General features: G+C 38.1%; 1 protein-coding gene across 10 annotated transcripts in view; it reads right to left on the reverse strand.

Annotated features, from left to right (window-relative positions):
- The window catches only part of PHF7 (PHD finger protein 7), a 45,556-nt gene that overhangs the window by 13,103 nt on the left and 4,624 nt on the right, over window positions 1–27,829 (reverse strand). For 3 of the 10 annotated variants that reach the window (XM_078152333.1, XM_078152327.1, XM_078152331.1), the window contains exons 1-9: window positions 26,877–27,175; window positions 26,393–26,428; window positions 26,220–26,294; window positions 25,744–25,796; window positions 8,086–8,177; window positions 7,524–7,625; window positions 7,120–7,244; window positions 929–1,088; window positions 153–259 (exon numbers count right to left, since the gene is read on the reverse strand). In XM_078152333.1, coding sequence (XP_078008459.1) covers window positions 153–259; window positions 929–1,088; window positions 7,120–7,244; window positions 7,524–7,625; window positions 8,086–8,177; window positions 25,744–25,796; window positions 26,220–26,294; window positions 26,393–26,424 — 746 coding nt within the window. In that variant the 5' untranslated portion in view covers window positions 26,425–26,428; window positions 26,877–27,175. Of the gene's footprint in view, window positions 1–152; window positions 260–928; window positions 1,089–7,119; window positions 7,245–7,523; window positions 7,626–8,085; window positions 8,178–25,743; window positions 25,797–26,219; window positions 26,295–26,392; window positions 26,429–26,876; window positions 27,405–27,829 lie in introns of those variants that run through there. The other 7 variants (XM_078152325.1, XM_078152326.1, XM_078152329.1 and 4 more) reach the window with 5 other exon arrangements.

Raw genomic sequence — 27,829 nt, forward strand, 5'->3', positions numbered from 1 at the left:
ATAATTTCAAAATAGTTGCGCCCTCACTTTAATCAGAGCTCTCTCAATGCAGTATATATGCCTATACTACCTCCTAATTTCTTACACTACCCTCTAGAAAAACTGAGACCTCTACTCCTGTACTAGGTATCTGTCTAAAGAGTTCCTGTTACCTGTCTGGGATATGTATTCCCATTCTTAACATTTCTTTAGGAAATTCCTCTCGATTATTACACTGAGGACATTTGAAGAAATGCTTTGCTGATGAATGAGCATATTTCTGTAAAAGAAACAGGGGTAAAGACACATGAACACCTTTCATACATATACATACCCTAGAACCACCGCCTGAGAACAATGATAGAGAGCCTACTGGAAGACCTAGTCTAGGGACTTGGTGAAGCTGGTCACAAATGGGGAGGATCTTAGCTATGATCTACTCCTAAGAGAATTTGGGTGGAGTGAAGTGTATATGCTAGAAGTCCAACTCTCTGACCTAGAAACAAGGATGCCCAAGTAATGCCCTAGCTAATATCAGCTTTCATCCCTAATCCTGGAGGCCTGTGCAGTTGTGGTCCTTACTGGGACTAACAACCTGTACAGATACTATAGTTCCTGTCCTTTTTTATCTCTGGAGGCTGAGCTGGTTCTGGAACTATCCTGTGGATCTATCTGTTTGGTTAAGCATTTCTCTTAAATTTTTGGCATGGTCCTGGAAACAGTTCAGCTATGTGCAAGTCTTAGAGACCAAGGTCTGAAGTTCCTAAGACTTCTCCCTGGCCTGACCAGACTCCTATTTACACTGCTAGGTCTGGGCCAAAACCACACAGGCCTCCAGAGTTGGGGAGAAGGCTGATGTTTACCTGGGCATTCACTTGGATGCTTTTGCTTCCAGGTCAGACAGTGGTACAGGCCTCAGGGGGAGCCTGAGACAGGTAAACCTCCCCACCTGTATGCACTTTCGGTGGTATATCATACGACTACAGCATGGACTCTGAATGTTATCATCATTTCCTCCAGATAAGCTTTCACAACACAAGATGCAGTCCTCCTCTGCCCGTTTCTCTGGTTGAATGTCCTGTGTTGGGCGATGTTTTTCACAAAACGATCTGTAACAGAGGAACCAAACTAGGTTTCTAACAATAAGAGTATGGGACAGGGCTATGCTAGGTGTTTCTAAGAATACTCTATAAAGTCTTAAATTTTTTTTTTGTTTTAGTTTTATGTGTCTCACTTTTTTTTTTTTAGGCAATTGGGGTTAAGTGACTTGCCCAGAGTCACACAGCTAGTAAGTGTCAAGTGTTTGGTCTGAAGCCGATTTGAAATCAGGTCCTCCTGACTTCAGGGCCAGTGCTCTATCTACTGCGCCACCTAGCTGCCCCGTCTCACTTTTTAAGTTTGTATTTTTTAAAGTAAAATTTGGTAAATTTTTAAGTTGAGCAAAACCAATTCCTGCATGGGTCGTGTCAAACAAACAAAAACAAATGTCTCCCTCTGTGTACTAAGTCCATCAGCTCTCTGTCTGGAGGTGGGTAGTAAGTTTTAACTCTAGTCCTCTGGAATTGCAGTTGGTCATTGTGTTGCTCAGAATTCTCAAGTCTTTCAACGTGGTTTGTCTTTACAATATTGTTATTGTTAAATTGTTCTCCTGGTTCTGTTCATTTCACTCTGTATCAATTCATGCAAGCCTTCTGAAGTTTATCTAAAACTATCTCCTTCATAATTTCTTATAGCACAACAGTACTCCATCACATTCATATACCATAACTTGTTCAGCCATTCCCCACTGACAGGGGCCCCTTCAGTTTTTAACTCCTTTCTACCAAAAAAAGAACGGCTATGAATATTTTTGTACATGTGGGTCCTTTTCTTCTTTTTAAAAATTTCTTCAGGATATAGGCTTATTAGTGGTATTCTTGAGACAAACAGTATGCACAGTTTAATAGTTTTTTGGACATAGATCCAAATTGCTTTCTGAATGACTAGACCAATTCATAGCCCCTCCAGCATTTGTCATTATCCTTTTTTGTCAACTTTGCCATTCTGATGGGTATCTTAAATCTGTATTTCTCTAATTAGATTTAGTGATTTAGAGCATTTTTTCACATAGCTACTGATAGCTTGTAGTTCTCTGAAAACTGCTTATTCATATCCTTTGACCTTTTATTATTTGGAGAATGACTCATTCATATAAATTTAATTCAGTTCCTTACATATCTTAGAAATGAGATCTTTATGAGAGAAATTTGCTGCAAGGATTTTTTCCCCATTTAATTGCTTTTAAATTTTAAATTTAAAAAAAAATTTTAATTTGACTGAATTTGTTTTGCTTGTGCAAAAAACTCTTAAAATTTTATGCAATCAGAGTTGTCCATTTTACCTTCTGTCATGTTCTCTATCTCCTTTTTGATTGTGAACTCTTCCACATTCATAGATCCGACAGGTAATTTTTTCCTTGCTCCTCTAATTTGTTTATAATATTAACCTTTATTCTAAGGCATGTACACAATGGAGCTTATCTTGGTACACAGTGCAAGAAGTTGGTCTACACTTAAGTTTCTGACAGACTGCTTTCTAGTTTTCCCAACAGTTTTTGTCAAATAGTGAATGTTTGCCCCAGTACCTGGGATCTTTGGGTTTATCAGACACTTGGCTACTATGTTTGTTTGCTTATGTATATTATATACCTAATTTGTTCCAATGATCAACCTCTCTTTTTAAATCCGTATCAAACTGTTTTGACAATTATGGCTATGTTAGTATAGTATGAGATCTGATATTCTTAGGTGCCCTTCTTTCCCATTTTATTTCATTAATCCCCTTGAGAGTCTTGACTTTTTTATTCTTTCAGATAAACATTTCTAGTTCTATAAAGCAATCCTTTCATAGTTTGATTGGTATGGCACTGAATAATTAAATTAATATTGTCATTTTTATTACAGTTACTCAGCCTACTCGTGAGCAATTAATATTTCTCTAATTACTTAGATATGTCTTTATTTGCATAATCAGTGCTTTGTAATTGTGCTCATATAGTTCCTGTGTGGGTCTGGGAAAGCAGATGGAATTTCTCTTTCTTTTTTTTCCTGCTAGGTTTTATTGGTAACAGGCAGAAATACTGATGATTCATGTGGATTTATTCTACATTCTGTAACTTTGCTAAAGTTGTTTCAATTAGTTTTGAACTTGGCTCTCTAAGGTTCTCTAAGTAAACCATCATATATCATCACCAAAAAGCAGTAATTTTGTTTCCTCCTTGTCTATGTTTATTCTCTCAATTAGTTATTTTTTAAAGATTATTTAAATTTTAGTTTCTTTAATTTGGTGAATAAAAATAATGTCTTCTATGATTTATTCAATAACTATTTCCCTTAAACAAATAAAATTCCCTGAGTACACATCCTAATAAAATATGTTCTACATACCTATTTTGCTCACATACAATTGGCAATGTTTCCCATAGATTGCACCTTAAAAGGAGTAACACATAGTTCAAATATGACCTACGGTAGATTGCTAAAAATGGTTAAAAATGGCGTGGTCACTGAAAGTAAAAGGTTATACTCCTATATCAGATTACTTGCTGTCTTGGGGAGGAGGGAGAAAAATCTGGAACTCAAAATTTTATGAAAATCAATGTTGAAAACTATCTTTACATGTAATTGGAAAAAATAAAATACTATCAAGGAAAATTTTTAAAAAATGTTTATACTGTAAAAAAAATTAGGAAAGCACAGCTTTTGTAGGAGGAGGGATAAATTAACTGAACAAAGCCTTTCAATCACAAAATTAAAAAGCTTTTGCACAAATAATAATAATAGTAATAATAATAATAACAGCTAGCATTTACATAGTGCTTTAAGTTTTACAAAGCACTTTTTAAATACTATTTTATCTTCACAACAACCTGGGAGATAGGTGCTATTATTCCTATTTTATAGATGAAGAAACTGAGGTGGGCAGAGATTAAGTGACTTGCTCAGGGTCACACAGCCAGTTAAATGTCTAAGGCTATATCTGGACTCAGAAGTCTTCTTGATTCCACTCCCTTCCCCCACAACTGCCTTGGGCAAAATCAATGTAGCTAAGTTAAGAAAGGAAAGTATCTACTGGGAAGAAAATCTTCCCATCAAGTCTCTCGGATAAGGGTATGATATGCAAAGCATATGGAGAATTAACAGAAACATTAAGACCAAAAGCCAAAGATAAGGAGTCAAAAGAAGAACTGCAAACTAACCACCACGTTCAAGACAGTTCCAAATTACTAATAATCAGAGAAAAGAACATTGAAAAAAGTCTGAGGTTTTACCTCACACTTCGCAAGTTGGCAAAAATGACAAAAGATGGAAATAGTAAAAGTTGGAGGTACTATAAGAAGACAGGCACACTAACACACTGTTGATACAGCGGTCAATTGGTCTAATTCTTTTGGAAAGCAATTTAGAATTAAGAGGTAAGCTTAAAACTGACTAAAATGTTCAAAATAAAAAAAAATTTTAAATGTTCAAGTTCTCTGATTCAGAGATTCTACTATGAGGTACATGCTCCTGAAAGGCCAAATACAAAAGGATCTCATACACACCAAAATATTCAAAGCATTTTTTTTTGTAGTAGCAAAGAATAGGAAACAAAGTCGATGTCCATTGACTGGGGAATGGCTAAACAAAGTGTGGTACATGAATATAATGGAATATTTGCATTGAGGGGAGAGGCAAATATGAAGCATTTCAGAAAAACACGAAAAATCTCATATTGACTGGAGAATGAAGCAGAATCAAGAAAACAATATAGATGCTGACTATAATAATGTAAAAAACTAAGAACAACAAAATGAAACTAAAAACTGTGTAATAATATTGACCATACTTGGACCCAGAGAAGAGTTGAGAAAAGGCATCTTCCATCTTCCTTTGAAGAGGTAGGTAGGATGCTATAGGTGTGGCATATACACTAACAAATGTGGTTGATGTATTTGGAAATTCTTTGCTATAAGGGATGACATTTTGGATAAGGGATAGGGGGAAGATACATTCAGAAATGAAAATGATATAAAAACAAAGTATACCAATAAAAATGTTTTTTAGAAAATTGTCTGATTCTCACTAGCATTTTATTGACATGCAAAGCCAAATTAGCCAGGTCCTATATTTCCCCATTTCTGAAGGCACCAATTTGGTTTTAAAGAGTTGTTTAGAATGCCAGATGTTCATAACTTAAGGTTGGGGAGAGAAGCAAACATATAACCCTTGTGAAGTTTCCAAGTTACTTAAAACATGATATTCTATGTATGGAGTATGTCCTTAGGAACATATTTCCAAAAATCTTAGGGCTAAACTCCAAGTTTTCCAGAGAACTCAAAGCACAGTGACATCCTTGATCATGTCTGGATTTATCAGCACAAGATAGTCACACTGAATCTTTTTTTTTTCTCAGCCAAAGACAAGGTTTATTAAAGATCCACCATATAGGCCAGACTCTTAAGGAATCTGAGCACCTGTGAGCTATTGGCTAGATTATAAGAATCCCAGCATCTTAATGGAGACAAGATGTATCTTATATACAAAAAGATTATGGTTGGGATCTAGGAGTGGCCAAGTAGTCTATGAGGTAATAGAACTCCAGGGACCTGGACCATGTGGCCAAGGGAGAATGAAGCCCAGATACGATTAAGGGCACACTGAACTTACATATCAAAGAGGCATACCACATTTCAGAGTCCTCATTCCTTTTCCAATTAAGGCTAACATCTTGAGAATACAGGAGGTACAAGTTCTGGTAATAACTAGAGTTAAAAGAAGTCTAGAGTTGCACCTTACCACATTCAAAGGGATCTCTTTTAATTGTACCTGCTAAACACAGTGAGGACCCTGAGGCCTGAGTGCAAGTCTCAGTGGAGTCAGCATGTGGCCTTTTGAGTTCATGCATATAATGTCACCAAGAATGGTACCATCTGTGTCTGCTTGACTTTGAGTAACAGCCACATTTGAGGCATGCTATGAAGTCTTGGTGCCCAGAGAAAGCACAAGGTAGTGAATACCACTGCAGAGCTATCCCATACTAAGTTCTCCAGAACCTAAGAAATTTGCTAATCTACAACACAGCCCCAAAGAATGGTTGAGGCCCATCCAAAATGATATATTACCCACAGGGGAATTAGCTGGACTCCCTGGCAAGCAGAAGAAATGAAGAACCAGCCAAGAGAAGTCCTAGCATGGCCCATCTACCAACTGCAAGATGGTATGGAGACAGATGATGGTCTACGGAAAGGTTTCAAATAACAATTTGAATGATGAGGATGCTATAGATTGGTACCTTCTCAAGGGATAGAAAACCATGGGCCTTCTTACCACCTGTGCCTACGCTGAAATAGGAAAGAAGTGATGGATTCAGTGGCTGCCCATTTTCTACCTAATACTCCAGCTGTGAAAGCTCCAAGGAAGAGAAGCCACATATAGAGCCTGACTCATTAGGTGCCAGAGTTAGCAATGGGCAACTACAAACTGGTTGAGACATAGGAGTGGCTGGACTGGCCAGTGGTCTGGCTGATATATGATGTCCCATGGATAATGAGAAAGGAGGTTATCCATGTCTATCTGTAGTCAGACAATGATCATTCATGGAGTGTGTACATTGTATAGTTTGTATGTGACTTCAACATATGATATTATATACTACAATAACCTGATATGTAATGCTGTGGGATATATATTTCGTGACCTATTTGGCTTACTGTATACAACTTTGCTACACGTTTCTGCATGTAACCTATCTGTCTGGTGTAATGGATACAACACTGAAGTGGAGGTCATGACAATTACTTGTGACTGCTACCTGCCAATTAGCCAGCCTATGGAGAAATCTCAATGGACTGCAAAGTTGTTCTACGAATGTGTCACTCCATTTCCCACAAGGCTTGAAGCCAAGAGAGCATCTCCCAGAGGGTAGGCTGTCCAAGGGTCTAATGTGGTGACATCAGCAGGTAAGGCCTTATTGGCTGAATCATCATCACCCCCAAACAACAATGTTGAACCAAACTAAAGGATGGATTCAAACTAGGCCCATGACAACCTGCTTTCAATTTCATCCCAGCTAAAGCCAACTCTAAATGGGCAGCTTCAACTCTGCTTTTCAAATCCTCACTTGTACTCTCCAAAAAACTGTGAGATGCAGCCTCTCTCTCGGCCACAAGGTAAATGGAAGTTTCTTCGGCACCTTTCCTTCTGGCAGAAGATGGCAGCTCCCTTTTTCTTGCACACAAAGCAGGTCTGTAATTGAGACCCCAGACAGTGCTCACAGACCCAGAAAGAAGAAACCATAGCCCCCAGCACATTTTCGAGAAATGGCAGTGCCCTGATAAGTAGGGGTAGGGGGCCCCTAGGAAAGCTCGAGGGCTTGTCTGCTCCCTCCTCAATTGGGACCTCCAGCCCACCAGAGTCTGGAGCAGATGGGGAAGGCATTGTGCTCAACAGGCACTCAGAACCCAACAGGGGGAAAGGAAAGGGACAGAAAAGGGGGCAAGGGCCCTTATTTTCAGGGTTTCTAGCCTTCCTAGCAGCACGGCTTGTCTCCTTTTTGATGTCCTCGGGTAAGAATCCATGGAAGCCATCACTGGCCCGGCCCCGCTGGGGCAGCCCACTGGACAGGATCTGAAAGGCAGCAGAACAGAGAGACTGCAATCATCAATGAAGAGCAAGATACAAGGATAGAGTGGTAAGGTTTATTATTATTGTATATAAAGGTGTATAATAATGCATACACACACATATATCTCACTTAAAGGTTTATAAAGCACTGCCCTCAAAATAATCCTGTGAGAGGGCAGTACCAGTATGGGTATTATAAAACCCATTTCACAGATGAGAAACTGAGGCACAGAGAGGTCAGATAATTTGTTCAGTATCTCATAATTAATAAAATGTCACGTAGGACCCAAATTCAAGTCTTCTGATTCCAAGGCCAATAGACTTTCCACCACTGCTTAAACTGAGGAAGCAGGGAGGAAAAAACTAATATAATGGGATTGAGCATATGAAACAGGGTGAACAAAATGAGGAATAACACACAGAAGCCACTGGGAATTTACAGGAGGGAAGTGGATATACTCACAAGACAGAAATAATGGATACGGAGATTATCTCTTTGCAGAAACTCCCCTAACTTTTCAGGATCTCCTGGTTCTTGGAGGCACATTCGGCAAACTAGAAGAGATCAGGCAAGAAGAATTAGCCTAGAACACAAATGTGACTCGAGACAAGAGCTATAATTTTAGGACAAAGTAGGTGGGATTTTGCTCCATTTGGGGAGCACAAAAGTTAATACATGCATTTGTCCTTGATGGTTCATGTTTTTAACACATGTGCAATTTCTTTTAAAAAATGAAATGTGTTATTGATGCATTTTTTAAACACAATGACCACTTCTCCAATAATCTCCACAGTTTTGGACTTTAATGGCATAGGAAAGTACCAATAAAAAAAAATCTTCTAGTAATGCAGACAACAGCATTTTTATGTGGATTGAAGATCTGTAACTTATAGAGAATTGCCTGAGGAGATGAGTAACTTTCCTAGGGACATACAACTAGTATGTATCAAACGCAGAATCTGAACCTGGATCATCCTGACTTAGACATGAGCTCTCTATCCACTCATGCACACAGCTCTCCAAGCATATTACTTTTCCACTCCAGACCTGTGATTTCATTGGCATATATGGCACTCCAGGTGAAGAAATTCCCTCTACCTATGCAGAACAGCCAGTTTTGGGCAATTTCTGACAGCTGTTAGTCTTCCCTTACAACTTTTTTTGTGTGTGTGTGAGGCAGTTGGGGTTAAGTGACTTGCCCAGGGTCACACAGCTAATGAGTGTTATGTGTCTGGGGCCCGATTTGAACTCAGGACCTCCTGACTCCAGGGCCGGTGCTCTATCTACTACGCCACCTAGCTGCCCCCCTTACAATTTTTTTAAGCAGCTAAGCAATACCTGGCCCTGTGGGCACCCACTCCCCTCCACCCTAAAGTTAGGAGCACTACAATTATTCTCAATAGAAAGGCAATGTAACGACAATGCATTCTTTCTGCACAGAGAAACAACTTAGTTTTGTGCTTAATTAGCAAGAATAATTAAACTACGAAGTTGCCAAATGACTTCCTGCTGAATAACACTCGTGGTAAGACATTGTTTTAATACAAACCTGGGATTTCAATGGTGAGGAAATTCTTGTTACATTCTTCACCAACCTAACCTGACAACTCCTTAGCAATTTAAGAGTCTTTAGAGATCTGCCTGTTCATCCAGCGTCAGAGGCAGAGCTTGAACCCAGCCCTCTATCCATTCTACCACCCTGACTCTCCTGCCCAATAGGATTCTATTAGTTTGAGCACATGCCCTAAGAAATTTTAGAAGCATCTCTCACTTTTCCATGGTTTGTGGAAAAAATGGTTCACAACACAATAGAGGTATTGCTATACCTGGATTCTGTATGACCTTTGAAAAATGTTGGAAGAGTATGAGAAAAAACCTATCAAAGGTTAGACTGGCTGGAAGACATGTAATTATGTATGAATAAATGAATGAAAAAGCATTTATTAAGTCTATGTGCTAAATGCTACAGATACAAATATAAGCAAGTAAGACAATTGCTGCCCTTCAAGTAGTTTATGTTAGTTTTAAAAAAATTTTTTATTCTGGATTATTTTCATACACACTGAACACAAAAAGATGCTGTATGAAACCGTGAATTTCCATTTCACATTGCTTGCTTTTTAAAATAAGTATACAATAAATGCTACACATTTCTCCCAAAACTCTCCTATTTAACCTTCTGAACTTTCTTCTATTCTCTTCTGTGCATTTTAAAATATGTTGCTGTGGTTCTTTTTGGGGGGGAGGGGGGAGCAGTAGCACTACTGCTTTCTACCCCTCAATAGGGAGAAAGGAAAAAAAATCCTTGTAACAAATAAGCATAATCAAGCAAAATGAATCCATACAGTGGTCATGTCCAAAAATACGTGTCCTCGTCTTATATACATTACATCTCTCAGGAGATGGGTAACATGCATCATCATAAATCCTCTAGAGACATGGTTGGTCAATGCTTTGATTGGAGTTTGTAAACCTTTCAAAGTTGTTCAGTGTATACATTATTTCCTGGTTCTGATCACTTCACTCTGTATCAGTTTGTACTATTCAAGATTCTCTGAAAGCATCTCTTTTGTCATTTCTTATGAAACAATAACATTCCATTACATTCATAGACCACAATCTGTTCAGCTATTTCCCCGTTTGTCTAAGGCAGACAATCTAAGGCACCCCCTCAGATTCTAGTTTTTTTTTTCTCCTTTTAGGATCAGGAAGCTTGTTTTGCTTGTAATTATTCCCCAATATTATCCTCTCTTTTAATCAACTCCACCCCTCCATGCTTGTTTCCTTGCAGAGATATATTTTTACACCAAACTGTATGTATGTATATACGTTCAACCTTCCTTTGTCCCTTTCAGATAAGAATGAGGTTCATCTAAAACGTATCCCCCCCCCGACTCTTTCCTCCATATATGTGTAGTCTTCTTCTTATACAACCTAATTGTCAGTAACAGCAAATTCTACCCCCACTTCCTCCTTTTAACACTAGCTGAAACCCTGAAGTAGATGATGCTGGGCTGCCTGTCTCTGTTCAGGAAGTCATAATGGCTATAAATCTATCTTACATTCTAACTGAAGAAGACAATATATGAAGTTAGAGTTGCATAGGGTTGAATGTGAAAGGACAGGCTGGAGTCTAGGAAATGTCACGACACAGGTCTAGAGACCATGAGACCTCAGAACAAGTCTAGATAAGATGACATCATTCAGAGGTTACCTAGTTGGTCTGTATCTGTCAAGTGATGGGAAATATTCTTCAGTGCCTCTGTCAAGTGTTTGGGTCAAATAGTGTCTCAGCAGAGGGTGATTACAAATCTGAGAAAGTAGCTTCATCAGCCGGCCATATCTGAAGAATCTTTGAGAGTTAAGACTTATCTAGGAAAAGGTGGTTATTATCAGAACTTTTAAACTACTATGTTACCCTCTCAAAGCCTCTAAATGCTCTAACTTATAACTGGTTGATATTGAGAAGCACTATAACCAGAATGACAAAAGAAGCTTTCAGATTGCTGGGATGAGAATTGGAAGAAAAATCTGCTTAGAAGAGAAGTGGTAAACTTCATCAAAGAAATGGAATCCCTGAAGACTAGAATAGAACAAATGGAAATCAATGACTCCATGAGAGAACAAATTCAAAAGATTAAAAAAAAAAAAAGAAAATGTAATATATTTGGTATTAAAAAAATAAACAAACAAACCAACCAACCAACCCTGGAAAACAGGTCAAGGAGAGACAATTTAAGAATTGTTAGAATCTCTGAAAACCAGAATAAAAAATACAGTCTACAAAATTATATTTCAAAAAAATCATAAATGCAAACTATAGAGTTCTATTAGCACCTAAGGGCAAAGTACAACATAAATGAAAACTTTTAATCTATTAGAGCCAAGAGGTAAAGTTAGACTCCACTAATCATTTCCTGAAAGGGATCCCCAGGAATGTCATAGACAAAATCCAGAGCTCCCACAGAAAAGAAGAAATAAGTTTTAAAAAAATACGTAATCAGGCAGTTACATATGTACCATAATCTGTACAAATTTGGATTGGAGCGTAGGGGTTGGGGAAGCTAAGAGTTTATAGGCTGAGAGGCCTATCTGCTGGGCAGCAGAAATCCTAACAGCACAGAATCTGTTCTGACAAAAGCACTGGGTTGGTTGAGTGTAGTGCCATCTGATGGATAAATGATATAATACTCCTTACTGCAGCATCTCAATTACATGTAAAAACAAATTTTTTAACATTGTTTTTTAAATTTTGAGTCCCAAATTCTTCCCCTCCCTTCACTCTCCTCTCCTTGAGAAATCTTTTAGCTTTATATCATGTAGGCAATCCACACTGAAACCCCATAATTTATTAAAATAAAATGAAAAGTACAAAAAATTGTCAAGTTTCCCTCTTGTAAAATGCTTTACCATGTTTCCCTTCCTTTCTCCCACTGTAGATCACAGAAAAGACTTTAGTGTATTAGAAAAGGGGCTTACTTGTATTTGCATAAACCACCACTGGTACATGCATGAGGCAATAGATCAAGTCCTTAAAAGTCTATTCATGAAGGGCAGCTAGGTGGCACAGTGGATACAGTACTGGCCCTAGATTCACACCTGAGTTCAAATCTAGCCTCAGACATATAACTCTCACTAGCTGTGTGACCCTGGGCTAGTCACTTAATCCCATTGCCTAGCGCACCCCCCCCCAAAAAAAAAGTCTATTCATGACCCAGAGGCATAAGAATAAAGCTTAGTGGAGTCAGCCTACAGTCTCTCTAGCATTTGAATGCAGCATACCTTCTGGAGCTATTTCCCCAAATCCCACTCTAGTTTGCAGGCTAGGTCTCCCAAGGTGAATTACGACATTACTCTTAAGAGTCTGTCTCTGGTTCTTGGGTTTCTAGTAGTCACACAACTAATAATTTGAAGTACACCCGTGTGCTTAGTAAATACTCTTAGAAAATGGGTATTTATTAATTTAATTTAATAAGAACAATTGGTTCAAAAATATCTCCTCCCCAAAAAGCCTACGGCACACTCTACTCTCCCAGAGTTCAGAGGAAGATAGTTTAAAGGACAATGATATTAAGATACATGTGTAAAGAATATGTGTGGCCAAAGGGTAAATATATTTCCTTGTTACTGGAAGCCCTTTCTTGAGTTTATACAAACATTCTTTTCTGGTTCAAAGGATTCCATGCCTTCAGATTATGTTCTTCTTTGGATATCTTTCTAAATCTGATTCTGTTTGTGTTTGGTGTGCTTCTCTCTGATATAGGTTGGGTCTTTCTATGTCAATAGGGGAGGGGGAGTGTAACACTACCCACCCCTCACCCTCCATAGTCTCTGGTAGAGATATGAGGGTCTGACCTTTTTAAGGTGCTCTTGAGTCCGGAAGCTACCAATGCTGGACTGTGTTCTTCTGAACTGGCTTGCTGTATTATGCCTAAGCCCAGAGATGTGTCTGATTTCTGCCACATCACAAAATATTTCCTAATGTGTTATCTTCTTTCATTCAATGACCCAAGTACTTCACTCCTCCTAAAACAATTAAGGACTTGTTCTACCTAGTTTATACCTTTGACTGATTCAATTGGGAAATCTAGGCCTTCATGGTTTACATTAATTGGGGATAGAAACCTCCATCCTTGTATTCATGTTACCCAAAATGAGTACATAAACTTTGCTCTGTAAGTGCTACTTGGGTAAGAGTCATGATTACCTATTGATTTTTTAAAAAAAATTATTACATATTTTTATTGATTTCTTTTGTTTTACATTATATTTACTTCTAAATGTAATCCCCTCACTTGTCCCCTGCTCAGCGAGCCTTCTTTTGTAACAGAAATTTTAAAAAGAAAAAGGAAAGAAGTTTGGCAAAACCAACATTATCAACTGCATCAAATGGTATATGCAATATTCCATGTACAAAGTCCTCCACCTTAGCACTGAAGTTGTATTTTCTCAACTCCTGTTTAGGTCTAAGCTTGGTCATTATGATTACAAACTATTCAGTTCCACTGTTCTTTCCATTTCTGTTGTCGTAGTCATTGTGTATATTGTTTTTCAGGTTTTGCTAACTTTGAACTGCATCAATTCACATATCTTCTCTTTTTTCTGAATTCTTTTTGTTTTTGTTTTTGCTAGGCAATGGGGTTAAGTGACTTGCCCAGGGTCAGACAGCTAGTGAGTGTTATGTGTCCAAGGCCGGATTTGAACTCAGGTCCTCCTGACTCCAGGGTCAGTGCTCTATCCACAGTGCCACCTACCTGCCCCCTGAACTCTTAACATTAATATTCTCTTCTTAGAGTGCAGTGATATTCTATTATATACATGTCCCACAATTTGTTAAGCCATTTTCCAAATGATTGCTACCTACTTCATTTTCAGTTCTATGCTACCACAAAAAAGTACTACTATGAATATTTTGCTATATACAGAACCTTGCTTTCTTTGACCTCCTTAGGCTATATGTCTCACAGTAGGATTCCTAGGCCAAAGGATATGGACATTTTAGTCTCTTTTTAAAAGAATAATTCCAAATTGCTTTCAAAGATGGTTCATAGTTTTACCAACATAGGAATTAGTCTGTCCATCTTCCTTTCCAACATTATTTCTATCTTTTGTCATCTTTGTTAATTTGCTGGATCTGAGGTGAAATTTCCAGACTCGAATTTGATTTGCATTTCTATAATTATTACTGCAATCCTATGGTTGTTAACAGTTCTCAATTCTTTTGGGGAATGGCTCTTGGTCTTATATAATTGTGTTAATCGCCCATACAATTTGAATGTTGTACCTTTATTAGAGATATTTGATGCAAATTTTTTTCCTAATTGGTAGTTTCCATTATCTTAGATGTGGCAGTTTATTTGTTCAAAAAACTTTTCAATTTCATGTAACTAAAAATTACCTATTTTATTTTTTGTGATTGTCTTTGTCCTTTGCTTAGCCATAATTGTACAAGATAATGCAATCCACTTTCATTAAATTTATGTGTGATTTTGTATAAAATATGTTGAACAGCCATTTATAATTTACTATAGTATATGGTATAAAATGTTTGTACAAACCTTATTTTTTCTAAATTGCTTTCAAATTTTCCAAGCAATTCTTATAATAGATATTTTTTCCCTATGTTCTTAGGTTTATTGAACACTGAGTTACTGAATATGATAGTTCCTGATTCTTGCTTATCAAGAATAAGCAGGGAATGTAGGTGGAGTAGTCCACCAAGCTCTGTCCTGGGCCCTCTTTACTTCTCCCTCTATATTATTTCACTTGGTGACCTCATCAGTTCTCATGGTTTCAATGATCATTGTCTATACAGATGACTCTCAGTTCTACTTACTTGTCCAGTCATAACCTCTCTCCAGACCTACAGTCTTGTATCTTCAACAGCTCTTTAGACATCTTGAACTGAATGTCACGTTGACATTTTAAACTGACTGTGTTCAAAACTCATCATCTTTTCCCTACGACCCTCCCCTTTCCCTAATTTCCTTATTGCTGCTGAAGGTACCGCTATCTGTGAAGTCACTCAGGCTTGCAATCTAGGTGTCTTCACTCTCTTTCTCTCTCACTCCCCCTCCCCTGTATCAGTCAGTGTTGAAGTCCCATCCTTTTCATCACTATAACACCTCATGCATACACACCCTTCTCTTCTGACACTGCCACCATCCTGGTGTAGGCCCTTATCACCTCACACCTGGACTCCTACAAGTCTGTTGGTTGGTGTCCCCGTCTCAAGTCTCTCCTTACTCCACTCAGCTGTCAATGTGATCTTCCTAAAGAACAGGTCTGATCATCACTATCTCCTCCTTCCATTCAATAAACTCCAGTGGCTCCCTATCACTTCCAGGATCAAATATAAAATCCTTTGTTTTGCATTCAAAGTCCTTGTTAATCTTGCCTTTTCTACCTTCCTACCTTACATGCCTCTGTGTGCTTACTCTGCTGAGACCTGCTGACACTAGCTTCATTGTTCCTTAAACAAAATGCTTCCTATCTCCCAACTGTGAAGATGTAAAGAGAGTGAGAGAAAGAGGTAGAGTATGAAGGATAATCAAGGGAGTCCTGGATCAAATAATAAGTTTCTTGAACTTCATAACACAATAGACCACTGTTAACTCACGTTCAAATTGAAGAAGTTTCTCAACCAATCTGATGAGATTATAGGGCTTCAGTCATTAGATGAAGGTACAAATGTGATACATAGAAATCCTAGTGATTGGCTGAACTAGGATCAGCTACAACCCTTGTGGTCTATAAACGCAAGCTGGCTCCATTCTAAGGTTTCAATTCTTGAGGATTCTCTTCACCTTTTCCCTTGTACCTCTTTCAGAACACAGCAAGGAGAAAGGACTTCTCGTTCCCCACCTCACCCCCAACAGCGGTTGATTGTGCAGCAGAAGGACATGGTCATAAGAGAAATGAGCATATGCATATACCGTATGAAAGAGGAATTCAAGAATATTCATTCCTGAACCTCAACCTTCTGTATAGAACAGAGTCTGAATTCCCTAAAAATCATGATCCTGGCCTTTTATCAGAAAAAGGAGATCTCTGGTAGTTGTTTTGTGGATACTCCAAGTTCAAGAGTTCTCGAATTTAATAGATCCAGGTACAAAATCTTCTAGAAGAAAGATGTCCTGACGTGTACAGCTTCTCAGAGGAGGAAAATTGTGCATATGGTTCTTGCAGGATATCTTATTTGGAAGACAAAGTCAGACAAGTGACCTGCTTTTATTAAAAAGGCTGGAATTTGGAGGATTTCAGTGGAGCCAGAAACTGGAGGTAGCAGAGACAACAGCTAAGCAGTGCCTGGAAGCATACAGGGGAGTGACATTAGGCAGTGTTCAGCAGAGTAGCTTCTGGCACAGACTTGAGACCAAAGTCAATGGGAGCAATGTGAATACATTAGAAGCCCTACAGTATTGGAGGAATGAGTTGCTTCTCCTCACATACCTTGATCATACATGTTCCTCACATGTTCCTTTTCACATATGCCGGTCACATATGCCCTATGTCTGTGCCTCCCTACTTGCAGCATCTATGTGTGTCCCCTCTTCCTGCTGGTGCTGAGTGAGTGTACCTCAGGTTTGTCGCTACTATAAAATTTTTGCAAATGTCTTTGCTTTGAGTCAATTGTGTTATCTGGCTGCCTGCTGAAAGGTAAATATGTCAGCAGGAGCTGATGAACTATAGTTTCAGGGATGCAGATCCAGAATATCTTGACCCTAGGGTAGCCATCCTCCAGGGAACCTGCCTTGCAAATCAGAATGTGATTCTAGGCCCTAAAAATAGAAAAAGGAGTTCCATAGTATAGGAACTGAAGGGAAAGTAGAGTGGGTTGGGGATGCAAGAGGGATAGGGCTGGCTTAGATGGATGTAAGGAGATGAAAAGAGGTGGGAGGGGAAAATAACTCCACAGGGTAGACTCTTATTTTGCATCCCCAGGATTTTAAGTGGAGCCATAGAAGAGTAGATCGTCATGCTCTTTTCAGCAGCAATACCTTTGATTTGCTTACCAAAAAAATAACAACTCACATTACATAATGTTAGAATATAAGCTCCTTGCAAATAAAATGTTTCATTTACTTTGTTTGTATCACCAGTGCCGAGGAATACATCAGGAGCTCTCTACTTGTTGATAAACTATCATTCTCCAAGCAAGCTGGAAAGTAGGGAAGGGTATGACAGAGTAGATAGTAAATCTCTGATTGTAGTAAGCGGGTCAGCAGCAGTGGCTTAGTCTATGATTCTCTAATCATCAGGATAATCTTTGCCATAGGGCCAGCCTACTTAACTCTGGCCTTAGCTCAGACAATCTCTGATTAGGAATAAACAGTAGGCATCCTTGAGCTAATGCTCAGAATCCTTGATGCATCATCTACAGGGAGATTATCAGTTTAACACTGGAGCTGGCCCTGGGACCATCATTTATTAACTTGGTCACTGGCTATATAGTTCCGAAACTTCTATAGTGACACATTACTCTCTATCTTTGCTGTGGTCTGACCGAGTTATCTGCAGTCATTTAAAAGAGAGGAAGAGAAAAGTGTACATTATGGTGGGAACATGCCAGACACATTGCAGATATCATATGCTGGGCTTGCAAAATGGTGCACGTGGGTAGCTCTGTTTGTTAGACTGAAGACCTGCTACTCCCAGCCTGAGCCTGGCAGCAACTCTGGGAAATGCTAGAGATACCCAAGAGACATCAGAAACAAGCTAAAGAAGGAATAGTATATAACAATATATGGAGCAGGAAACTGATAGGTTCACAGAAGGGCTTCCTGAAATGAGATTACTTTTGACCTTGGAAGCTCTGGTACCCATTTCATTGACACTCTAGGAGAAGACTTTTGCCTAGCTGGTTGGTCAAGACCATACAACAGTGAGATGAATCTTGTTTTTCCCTTAGAAGCCTTGAAAGTAGAGTGTAAAAGTATTTCCTTAGAAAAAGCATTTGGCTGGCACAACTAGGCGGCGCAGTGGATAGAGGACCAGCCCTGAAGCAGGAGGACCTGAGTTCAAATTCGGCCTCACACTTGACACTTACTAGCTGTGTGACCCTGGGCAAGTCACTTAACCCCAACTAAGAAAGAAAGAAAGAAAGAAAGAAAGAAAGAAAGAAAGAAAGAAAGAAAGAAAGAAAGAAAGAAAAGAAGAAAGAAAGGAAGATGGAAGGAAGGAAAGAAAGAAAGAAAGAAAGAAAGAAAGAAAGAAAGAAAGAAAGGAAGGAAGGAAGGAAGGAAGGAAGGAAGGAAGGAAGGAAGGAAGGAAGGAAGGAAAGAAAGAAGAAAGAAAGAAAGAAAGAAAGAAAGAAAGAAAGAAAGAAAGAAAGAAAGAAAGAAAGAAAGAAAGAAAGAAATGAAAAAGCATTTGGGCATATCTGATATAGGTTCCAAAGATAGGGTGGAGTGAAATGAAGATTTTGCACCATAGTAGGATGAGCTAAGTTCATTTGTCTGGGAGTTTTAAAGCTGTCTTTAAAAAATTACTCAGTAAATGTACCTTAATCTATAAAATGGAAAAATAATCCTTTTAGGGAAGTAATCTGTTCATGGGAAGTTGGGAAGGAAATAAGAATCTCTTTTGAAGTTGAAGTGAGTCATTTCAATAAATTGGGATAATTTCCATATTTCTTATCCTAGGTGAGATGGCACTGAAAGGCCGGGAACTAAGGGATGGGGAAGTCAAGTCCCACCTGGGTGTGTATATGCTCTGGTGAGTGAACTGGGGCTGCTAAAGCCTCAGCTGCCACCTGGTGGCTTACCCAGCTTTGGCACCTTCAGCCCTGCCTTCTAGTGACATTTAGACACTGGACCGACGTCAAAGTGAAATACAGTGTATCATGAGTTTAACATGTAATGCATACCTTGTTTGTAACCATCTATGTGGTTGCCATATTAAACACTTTTGCTGTATTAACTTTGCCTACACATGCTTGTATTATATTTTAGTATATCTTTCATTACTTTAACCCTGTCACGTATTGCCTTATTTCAGGACTACATGAGATTTGTTTACTTGGTCTGTGGTATACAATGTGGTCACATGTGCTTTGGATTTATATGCCATATACTTTGTTTCCATGTGTACTCATGCTTGTCGAAGGCAATTCCAATGTAAATGATATGTACTAGATACCTACCTATATGGGTACTGGTATTTGGAATAACTACCAGTGATTATTATATTCTCATTTATGTATATCGTTGTTCAGTTGTGTCCAACTCTTCGTGGCCTCATGGACCATAGCATGCCAATCCTGTCTATGGGGTTTTCTTGGCAAAGATATTGGAGTGGTTTGCCATATCCTTCTCAGTAGATTAAGGTAAACAGAGGTTAAGTAACTTGTCCAGGGGTCACAGAGCTAGAACTCAGGCCTTCCTGACTCCAGGCCCAGTACTTTATCCACTGAGCTACCTAGCTTCCTCCTTCATTTATGTATGTATACATTTAAAATGCATATTTACAGATGTCCTGTTGTAGCCTATACAATTTGTAGCAAGTGCATATATATATATATATATATATATATATATTTTTTTACCGATGAAGGATAAGGGTTCTGTTCATAATAGCTTTGACCCTAGGTTTCTCTGAATGGTGTTCCCCAATGACTAATAGGAACAAAATACTTCATGCGTCCCCTCTGACCAAAAGGCTTAGTGTCCAACGTCAGGGAAACTAAGGCTGAATCAGTCAGCTAGCTGGAGGACTAATGAGGGAAACAGAAAAAAGCAGAGAAGATGGAGGACTTAGGAACTAACATGACTGGTCATGAGCATGCAAACTCAGATCCTATCCCTGGGGCTGGGGTGGAGTACACAATAATCACTCTCCTGCATAGTAAGTACCTGAGCAGTAGGCAGAGCTTTGCTCTTACTCAGGGAAACCAGCAAGGTATGATAAATTAGCACATGGAGCTGCCCAAAGCAGCAGCCAGGTCCCTAAACTACTTCCATGAACTACTCTCGTCTTCTGCTGCAGAGAGAGTGATAGAGTGATTGAGTGATTGATAGATAGATAGATAGATAGATAGATAGATAGATAGATAGAGAAAGACACAGAGAGAGACAGAGAGAAAGAGAGGAGAGTTTATGAGAAATAACAGAATTGCTTGCCTTCCACTCCCATGGACATGGAAGTGAGACAGGGAGTAGGAAGATATGAGAAATTGAGTGGGGGTGGAGAACCTTGACCTTGGGAAGCAACTGCTGCATTTTTCATATTATTTGTTTTGCTTTGTAATCTAATTAAAAGTGATTTTCAGTAGCTTAAAGAATTTCCAGTGGATGAGGTTTGAGCCAAGAGAAACAATACACTAAGAAGACTTAAGGAGTAAGTGGAAGGTAGTGTTGGGGAGACTGTTCATGCACACCCACAACCACCAATGCCAGTTAAAATAAACAGTTGGTTAATTTTGCATACACAACCTTAAAAGGAGATTGCTTCTGAATTTTTTAATCATAAGATAAAAATGCATAACTTCAGGCTTGTTAAAACTGAAAAATCACCAAATCTGAACCTCAGGACTGATGCTGAATGAACAAATCCTACATAGAGCAAGTAAAAGAGGAAGAAAGTCCTTTGTATTATTAGAATCAGTATCAGACATCTACAAATCACAAAAGAAGATCTTAAATTCAAAGATAATGGGTTAAGAGAAGCACAACAGCAGTTAAAATTCTCGTGACCTATAGTCTCCTTCATGACGCAGTTAAACTGACCAGAGTTCAAATCCAACCTCACATACTCACTTACTAGCTGGATGACTCTAGGCAAGTCACTCACCCTCTGTCAGCCTCAGTTTCCTCAGCTCTGAAATAGGGATAATAATAGCACCTGCCTCCCAAGGTTGTGAGAATCAAATGAGATAGTATTTGTAAAGCGCTTGGCATAATATCTGGTCCTTAACAAATGCTGATTTCCTTCCCTTGCATCATGATTTGAAATTACATAAGAATCATGTTGATCAATCCTGGATTAGACCACATCAAGGTTTCTGACTTCATGAATTCCATATCCCAAACCAGCAGGCATTTATTAAATATCTTCTATGCTAAAGCTAATGCGCTAGACAATGGGGATACAAAAAATGGAAAAAAGTCCTCCCCCTCAAAGGGTTTACATTCTGTGGAGAGGACACATGCACACAGTTGTAAAGCACATGCTAAGTTGAGGGAAATGGAACAAGCAGAAATAACTAATGGGATTAGGAAAGACTTTCCTGGAGATACAATACACAAAATGAGCCTTGAAGGAAATGAGGGGATTGTACAAGGCAAGGGTAAGGAAGGAGCACGTTCCTGGTATGGAGGGACAGCCTGCACAAGGGCAAGGAGGTGGAAGCAGCAAGAATGATGGTTTAGCTGATCCCAGGAAAATAAACTGGAGCCCAATCATGAAGGACTTTCAATGCCAAGTTGAAGAGTCTGGGTTGTTTTTATTTCTAGGGGTTATAGGGAGCCATTCGAGTTTCTTGAACATGGGAGTGGCACAGTCAGACATACACTTTGGAAGTATTATTGTGGCAGCTACACAGAAGATCAAATGGAGAGAGGAGAGAAGCCACAAGTAAGAGGCTGCTGAATAGTACAGGTGAGAGGCAATGAGGACCTGAACTCTGGTAGTGGCTGTGTGAGAGTGAATGAAAAGGGACGGAAACAAAAGACATCGTGGAGGTAGAAGCACAAGCTCTGGAAACTAAATGGGTGTGAAGCAGGGAGTTAAGGGAGAAGGAAGAGCTGAGGATGCTTGAGGTTATGAACACTGATGACTGGAAAGATGGTGGCAATCTCAACAGAAATAGAGACATAGGGGAAGATGATGAATTCCATTTTGGACATGTTGAGTTTAAGATGGTTATAGGACATTCAAGTGGATATGTCCAACAAAACTGGGCTGTATATATATATATATATATATATATATATATATATATATATGTATATGGGAGTCACTTGCATGAAGATTATAACTGAACTCATGGCAGAGAGATCATCAAAAGAGAGGGTACAGTGAGAGAAGAAAAGGGACCAGGGCAGAGCTACTCCATATATGTGGGGGTACATGGAGTAGTCATGGTTAAGAGTTGGGACACTGAGAATGATCCAGCCAAGGAGAATGATAAGGTAGATGTGTATTTTCTGATTCTTGGTTTTCTATTCAACTTCCTAACCCCAAAGGAGTTCATAACTGGTTAGTCTAGTTCCAGAAATCTAGATGAACTTTTTTTGATTCACTTGTATATTGCTTTTAAAAAATTCTCTTTTATTATGACCAAATATATGCAATAGATTAAAAGGCTTCAATGTCTAGAAATATATTTGGGCCAACTTCATGAAATATAGCAGATCATCAAGATAAATTTCAGAGATGGAAAAGTTTAGAAAAGAAAAAATAATAGATTGATGATACTTTTTAAAAAGTTTCTGTTTGAGAAACAAAAATGGCAACTTATTTTGAAGTTATTTTAAATGTTACTCTTTTGCACAAAAATAATCTTCCTCTTAGAGGGACTAAAGAAACAATCAGCAGTCTTGAAACTGGAAACTCCTAAATTTGCTTGGATTAACAAGTCATTCATGATGGTGATATAAAAAAAAATCATATGATGGACTATCAAAAAAGAACCATAAAGTTCTTGTCACCCAAAATACAAAGTAGATTTTTCCATTTATTGGGGGAAATTATTTGTGGTAAGAAGAAAACCAGTTTTTTCTAACATTCAGTTTAACTGACATTTTATACTACAAACAAATGAGTCATACTATCCGACATATCCATCTTGATGCTGGACTCAGTCTGAGGAAAGTTTTATTGGCATCACTGAAGTAAATCAGAAAACAGGTACAACAAACAGAATGACAAGTAAACCAAATCTCAAAAGTGCTCATATAAAAAGAGCCAAAGAACAGGGCTATGACAGTGCAGCAACTAAGTTTGACATTTAAAACAGTGTTTAGGCAGTTAATTTAATTTCATACACATTATTAACTTATTCATTGAGTTTCTGTAGGTCCACAGATGATATCCTTTGATAGACAGACTAAATAAAAAGACCTATAATTTTTTAATGGCTCATTTCACAAGCAGACTATGTTGATTTCTGTGTTGAAAACAACCTTGAAAGGGCATAGCAATTGACACACAATGATTCTTGGGAGTTAATATCTTAAATGCTTTGTAGAGACAAACTAAATTAGTAATTTCAAATGTGTAATATCAAACAATCCAAGATAGAACCTGGAAATCATTATTTCTATGACATAGTATTCAAATTAAATATTTTTATATTATTTGCACAGCTGATATTCTTAGCCATATTGACAAAATAACCAAAGCCTTGCAAAATAAAAATGTATCTATGTTTCAAGAGTAGAATGATGCACGGATCAAAAAAAAAAGATATGTGAGAAAATCCATTAAACTGCACATCAAAACACTTAGATAATGGTTTAAAGTATGGACATTTGCTCAGAGTTCTATGTTGTAGACAGAAAGTCAAACTAGTGCATTTTTATGAGTCACAGGATAAAGTATGCAGTCTTTCAGCCCAATAGTTTTATAAGGCTAAAATTTAAAAGATGCTGGATACAACTTTTTAAATGCAATCTGATTAAAGGATACAATTCAATCAAAGGTATAACAAAATGAAATTACCCACTGATTGCAAATTTGCTTCTGGAAGCAAATTTTTCTCAATGAATCCAACAGATTTATGAGCCAAGATAATGCAAGTGGCATAAATAAGATAGCAATAATTTAAATTCTACAGATATTTCATTAGAAATGGAAAGCTTTAAACATCAGGCACTAGTAATCCTCCATTTCTGGAGTCACTAACATTAGACCTACTGAAATAATACATGGATATGGACTCACTGAATCTTATACAATCCTAGAAACAGCAATGCGGATACTTTTAACCTTACCTGCAACTGTAGCATCCTGTGAGAGATCTTTCAGTTTCTCTTGCCCAAGAAAATTAATCTAATATGGCCACACTCAATAGAAAACCAAATTACAAACAAAATCAATTTAAACCAAGTAACAGTTTTGCTACAAGTAAAGCTTGGAGAGTTAAATTGTGAGAAAGAATGAAGCATATTTTTCCTATCATTATTGGAATTTTGTGTGTTCTTCATAATGTGATTTTCTTTTTAACCCAAGAAATATAAATGATATATGAGTAATGGAGCCATTCTGGTTAAATACAATTCAAAGGTATGGAAACGAGGAAGGAAATTACAGAATGTTCTCTTTTGTTACTTTTAGTACTTTTTCTCTAAAATAATTTGTTAGTTTCTATTTAGCAGTTCCAAATTATAATTTGACTTGCACTAGTACTTGTGATTTTTTTTGTTCTTGTTCAAGTTATGTTTTTATTCATTTTATGCACTCAATTTAACACTATCCATATGTAAGCACAAATTAAATGTGTAATTGATAACTGTACATTTTGTCTTAGTTGCTTTTTGTACTATTTTTACATCACAAATTACAAAGCTGATTCGAGGGCTCTCTTTTATATGTGCTGCTTGCCCTGGGCACTAAAATTCTTGCTAAGGCTCTGGCTAAATGCAGAAAGGTGAATCTATTTTACCATCCCAGCATAGAAGGCATTAGAGGATTTAGAAAAAGGGCAACTTTGGCAAAAAGGGTAGTTGGGATGGATGCTTTACATGCAATTGTTTTTACTTGCTGTCATAACACTCTTAAATATATTTTTCTTTGTAACTGTTGCTTCTTTAAATTCATGTTTTACATTGGATTTGGAATCAAGAGAGTTCCGGTTTGAATTCCACCTTTGATATTCATTAGCTGTGTGACAATGGGTTTTCATTTAACATTTTTATGCCTCACTTTCCTCATTCGAAAGTGAAAATAATAATGCCTCTAAGTATCAAATTCACAGGTTATTGGGAAGGGCTAATTTACATACAGTGCTTTGTAAACCCTGAAGTACTATGTTGTCAGTTTTAATTATAAAATTTTTGAGCTAAAACTTATTAGATCCTTAGCTCTTGAGTAGCTTAGAGAAACAAGCTGTCATTCTGAGAAGAAAATGGGTCTGGTAGTGAAAGCTGGAACAGTATCTGAGTTGTATTCAAGTTTGAGCTCTAGTAGAACTAGAACAACTTTTTCTAACTTGCCTGTGTTTAACCTTTCTGTATGGCAGCGTGAAGAAAAAGATAAAGGGCAAGGAGATGATGTGTGAAAAATGTTTTGAGCTCCCCTAAATGATAATAGCTAATATTTATAAAGTGCTTAAAGGTTTGCAAAGCTCTAAACAAAATTATCACATGCAATCCTCACAACAACCCCGTGAGGTAGATGTTAATCCTATTTTAAAGATGAAGAAAATGAAGCTCAGAGAAGTTAAAGTGATTTGCCCAAGATCATCAACAAGTATTTATTAAGCACCTACTGAGTGCCAGGAATCATGCTAAGCACTGGCTAGCAATTGCCAGAGGCAGTATTTGAACACAGGACTTCCTGACTCCAAATCTAGCACTCTTCCCCCTACATCATGCTGCATCCAGAACCAATCCTGTAATATTACTCTGACTTTCCAGGGAAAAGTAATTTCAAAAGGACAGGTCTCTCTGCCCACCTTACCGGGCCCTGAAGGCTGCTGCATCTGTGCTGTCCACCAAGACATAACTGGATTACTGTATAAAAAAGAAAAAATACAAAATGACCTTTGAGATCCCCCTTCTCTATCTTCTGTGGCTTTTCCCTTACCATCCCACCCATTATCTCAGAAACAAGACCAGGAACTCTGACGGATGTCTTCATTTCTTTTCATATTTTTAGAAAATGCATAAAATATACCTACTGCCTACAGTATCCTAATTTTTCCTTTCTGCCCCATCCCCTCAATCTAGGATTGGTCAACCCTCACAAAATAGACTAAATAAAGTCCTATTATGCTCAGCCATTTTCAGTTTCTAGGGGCAAGAGGCCCTCTTTGTTATCTGACCCTTTTATTATCCCTCTCCCCCAATTCCACCATCCGAAAAACTTCGAAATGAAGAATAATCCACAGCCACTTGACAAATAGCCAATAATCTTCTGAAGTAGTCCAACTCTACCTCAGTCCTTCTGTCTTCCCCTTTCTGTTCACAATTCTCATTAACCACTGCTTTCCTTTCCAATCTGGAGTCTCTCTGTAATTTTAAAAATAGACTCTTCCACTACAAATATTAACAAGCCTCAGAGCAATTGTTCTCAGGTCTGACAGGGTCTGAGGAATGAAATCCAGCACCTTCCAACACATGTGATCCCATCCTCGTTCATAGTCCTGTAATAATAAAAATAGCTTATATTATGCAATGCTTTATAGTTACATTTTACATCTATTATCTCATTTGATTTGTGCAATAACACCATGAGATAGAAAATACATTATTTCCATTCCACAGAACAGGAAACCTAAGCTAGTGATCAGCCCATGGACACAGAACCAGTCAGTGGCAGAACCAAAACTTGAAGCCAGGCTTACTGACCCCACTGCCTCCTTTATAAAGAAATGGTGGGTAATGTACCAATTTCTTTTGAGAAACTACTGAAATAATCAGATTGATTCGGTGTCTTTTTTTAATTGATTCTATTTATAGCTGATTGAATTTGTCCAGTAACTGCCTAAGTCATGATTCTTTGTCTCTGAACTTAGTTCAGAAATTCAGCTGGCCTGTAATGAATTAAGTTTAGAAATCCAGTTCTCTTATCAATCACTGTTCTATTCTTACGTCAAGGAAATCTGTCATCTTTGAAGAATGCAGAGGGACACCACGGAGTCTGGTCTAGTATCTTCACACCACCAGGCTAGTCTTCAAAGATGTCTGGTTAGTTATCCAAAGAAGTCTGGTCCACTATCTCTAACCTTGCAGGTAGACTCAAACGACAAACATTTCTTAGTCACAGGAGGGAAGGAGAGGGTTGTTGCTAGCCCCCATTCCCAATTTACAACCAATCATATTGTCCCCCATGCCTCAGCTCTATAACAAATCATACTGATTTTGCCATATAGAGTATAGAGTTCTTTTAACCAATCATAACCTGTTCCTCTGCCTACAAAGTTCTGATCTTTGTTCTGCTTTTCCCAAAAAACTATAAAAAGGGTAGCTATTCCCCATGTTGTGGTCTTAATCTTTTCTGAGAAACCCGAGAACCTATTTATTGGTAACTTCACACCTTATTAGTAAGTTGATTGTGCTCAGAATATGTGCCTCAGTTTACCTTATTTCGACCTTAACACTATGGGATAAAAGAAGGGAAGTTCTTAAGATACTACGGGAAACAATTTTATTTATTTAAGTCATGGTTCTTTTTTTTTTTTTTGGTGAGGCAACTGGGGTTAGGTGACTTGACCAGGGACACATAGCTAGTAAGTGTCAAATGTCTGAGGCCATGTTTGAACTCAGGTCCTCCTGATTCCAAGGCCGTAGCTCTACCCGCTTTACCACCTAGCTGCCCCCTGAAACAATTTTAATGAAGAAGATAAATAGGATTTGTTCTAGGAGACTGATGTAGATGCACAGGGATCTCACCAAATCACAGAAGATGGAAGTAAGGCCAGGCAACAAGAACAATGTAAGAGAATGACACAATCCTTTAAAAACATGGTCAGGAGTGCTAAAGTTCAAAATGCATTGGGACATTTTGTGTGCTAAGCACAACGAAGAGAGCCTTTTCATTTATA

Source organism: Phascolarctos cinereus, unplaced genomic scaffold, assembly GCF_003287225.1.
Source record: "Phascolarctos cinereus isolate Bilbo 61053 unplaced genomic scaffold, phaCin_HiC Scaffold_4;HRSCAF=312, whole genome shotgun sequence".
Lineage (NCBI taxonomy): Eukaryota > Metazoa > Chordata > Mammalia > Diprotodontia > Phascolarctidae > Phascolarctos > Phascolarctos cinereus.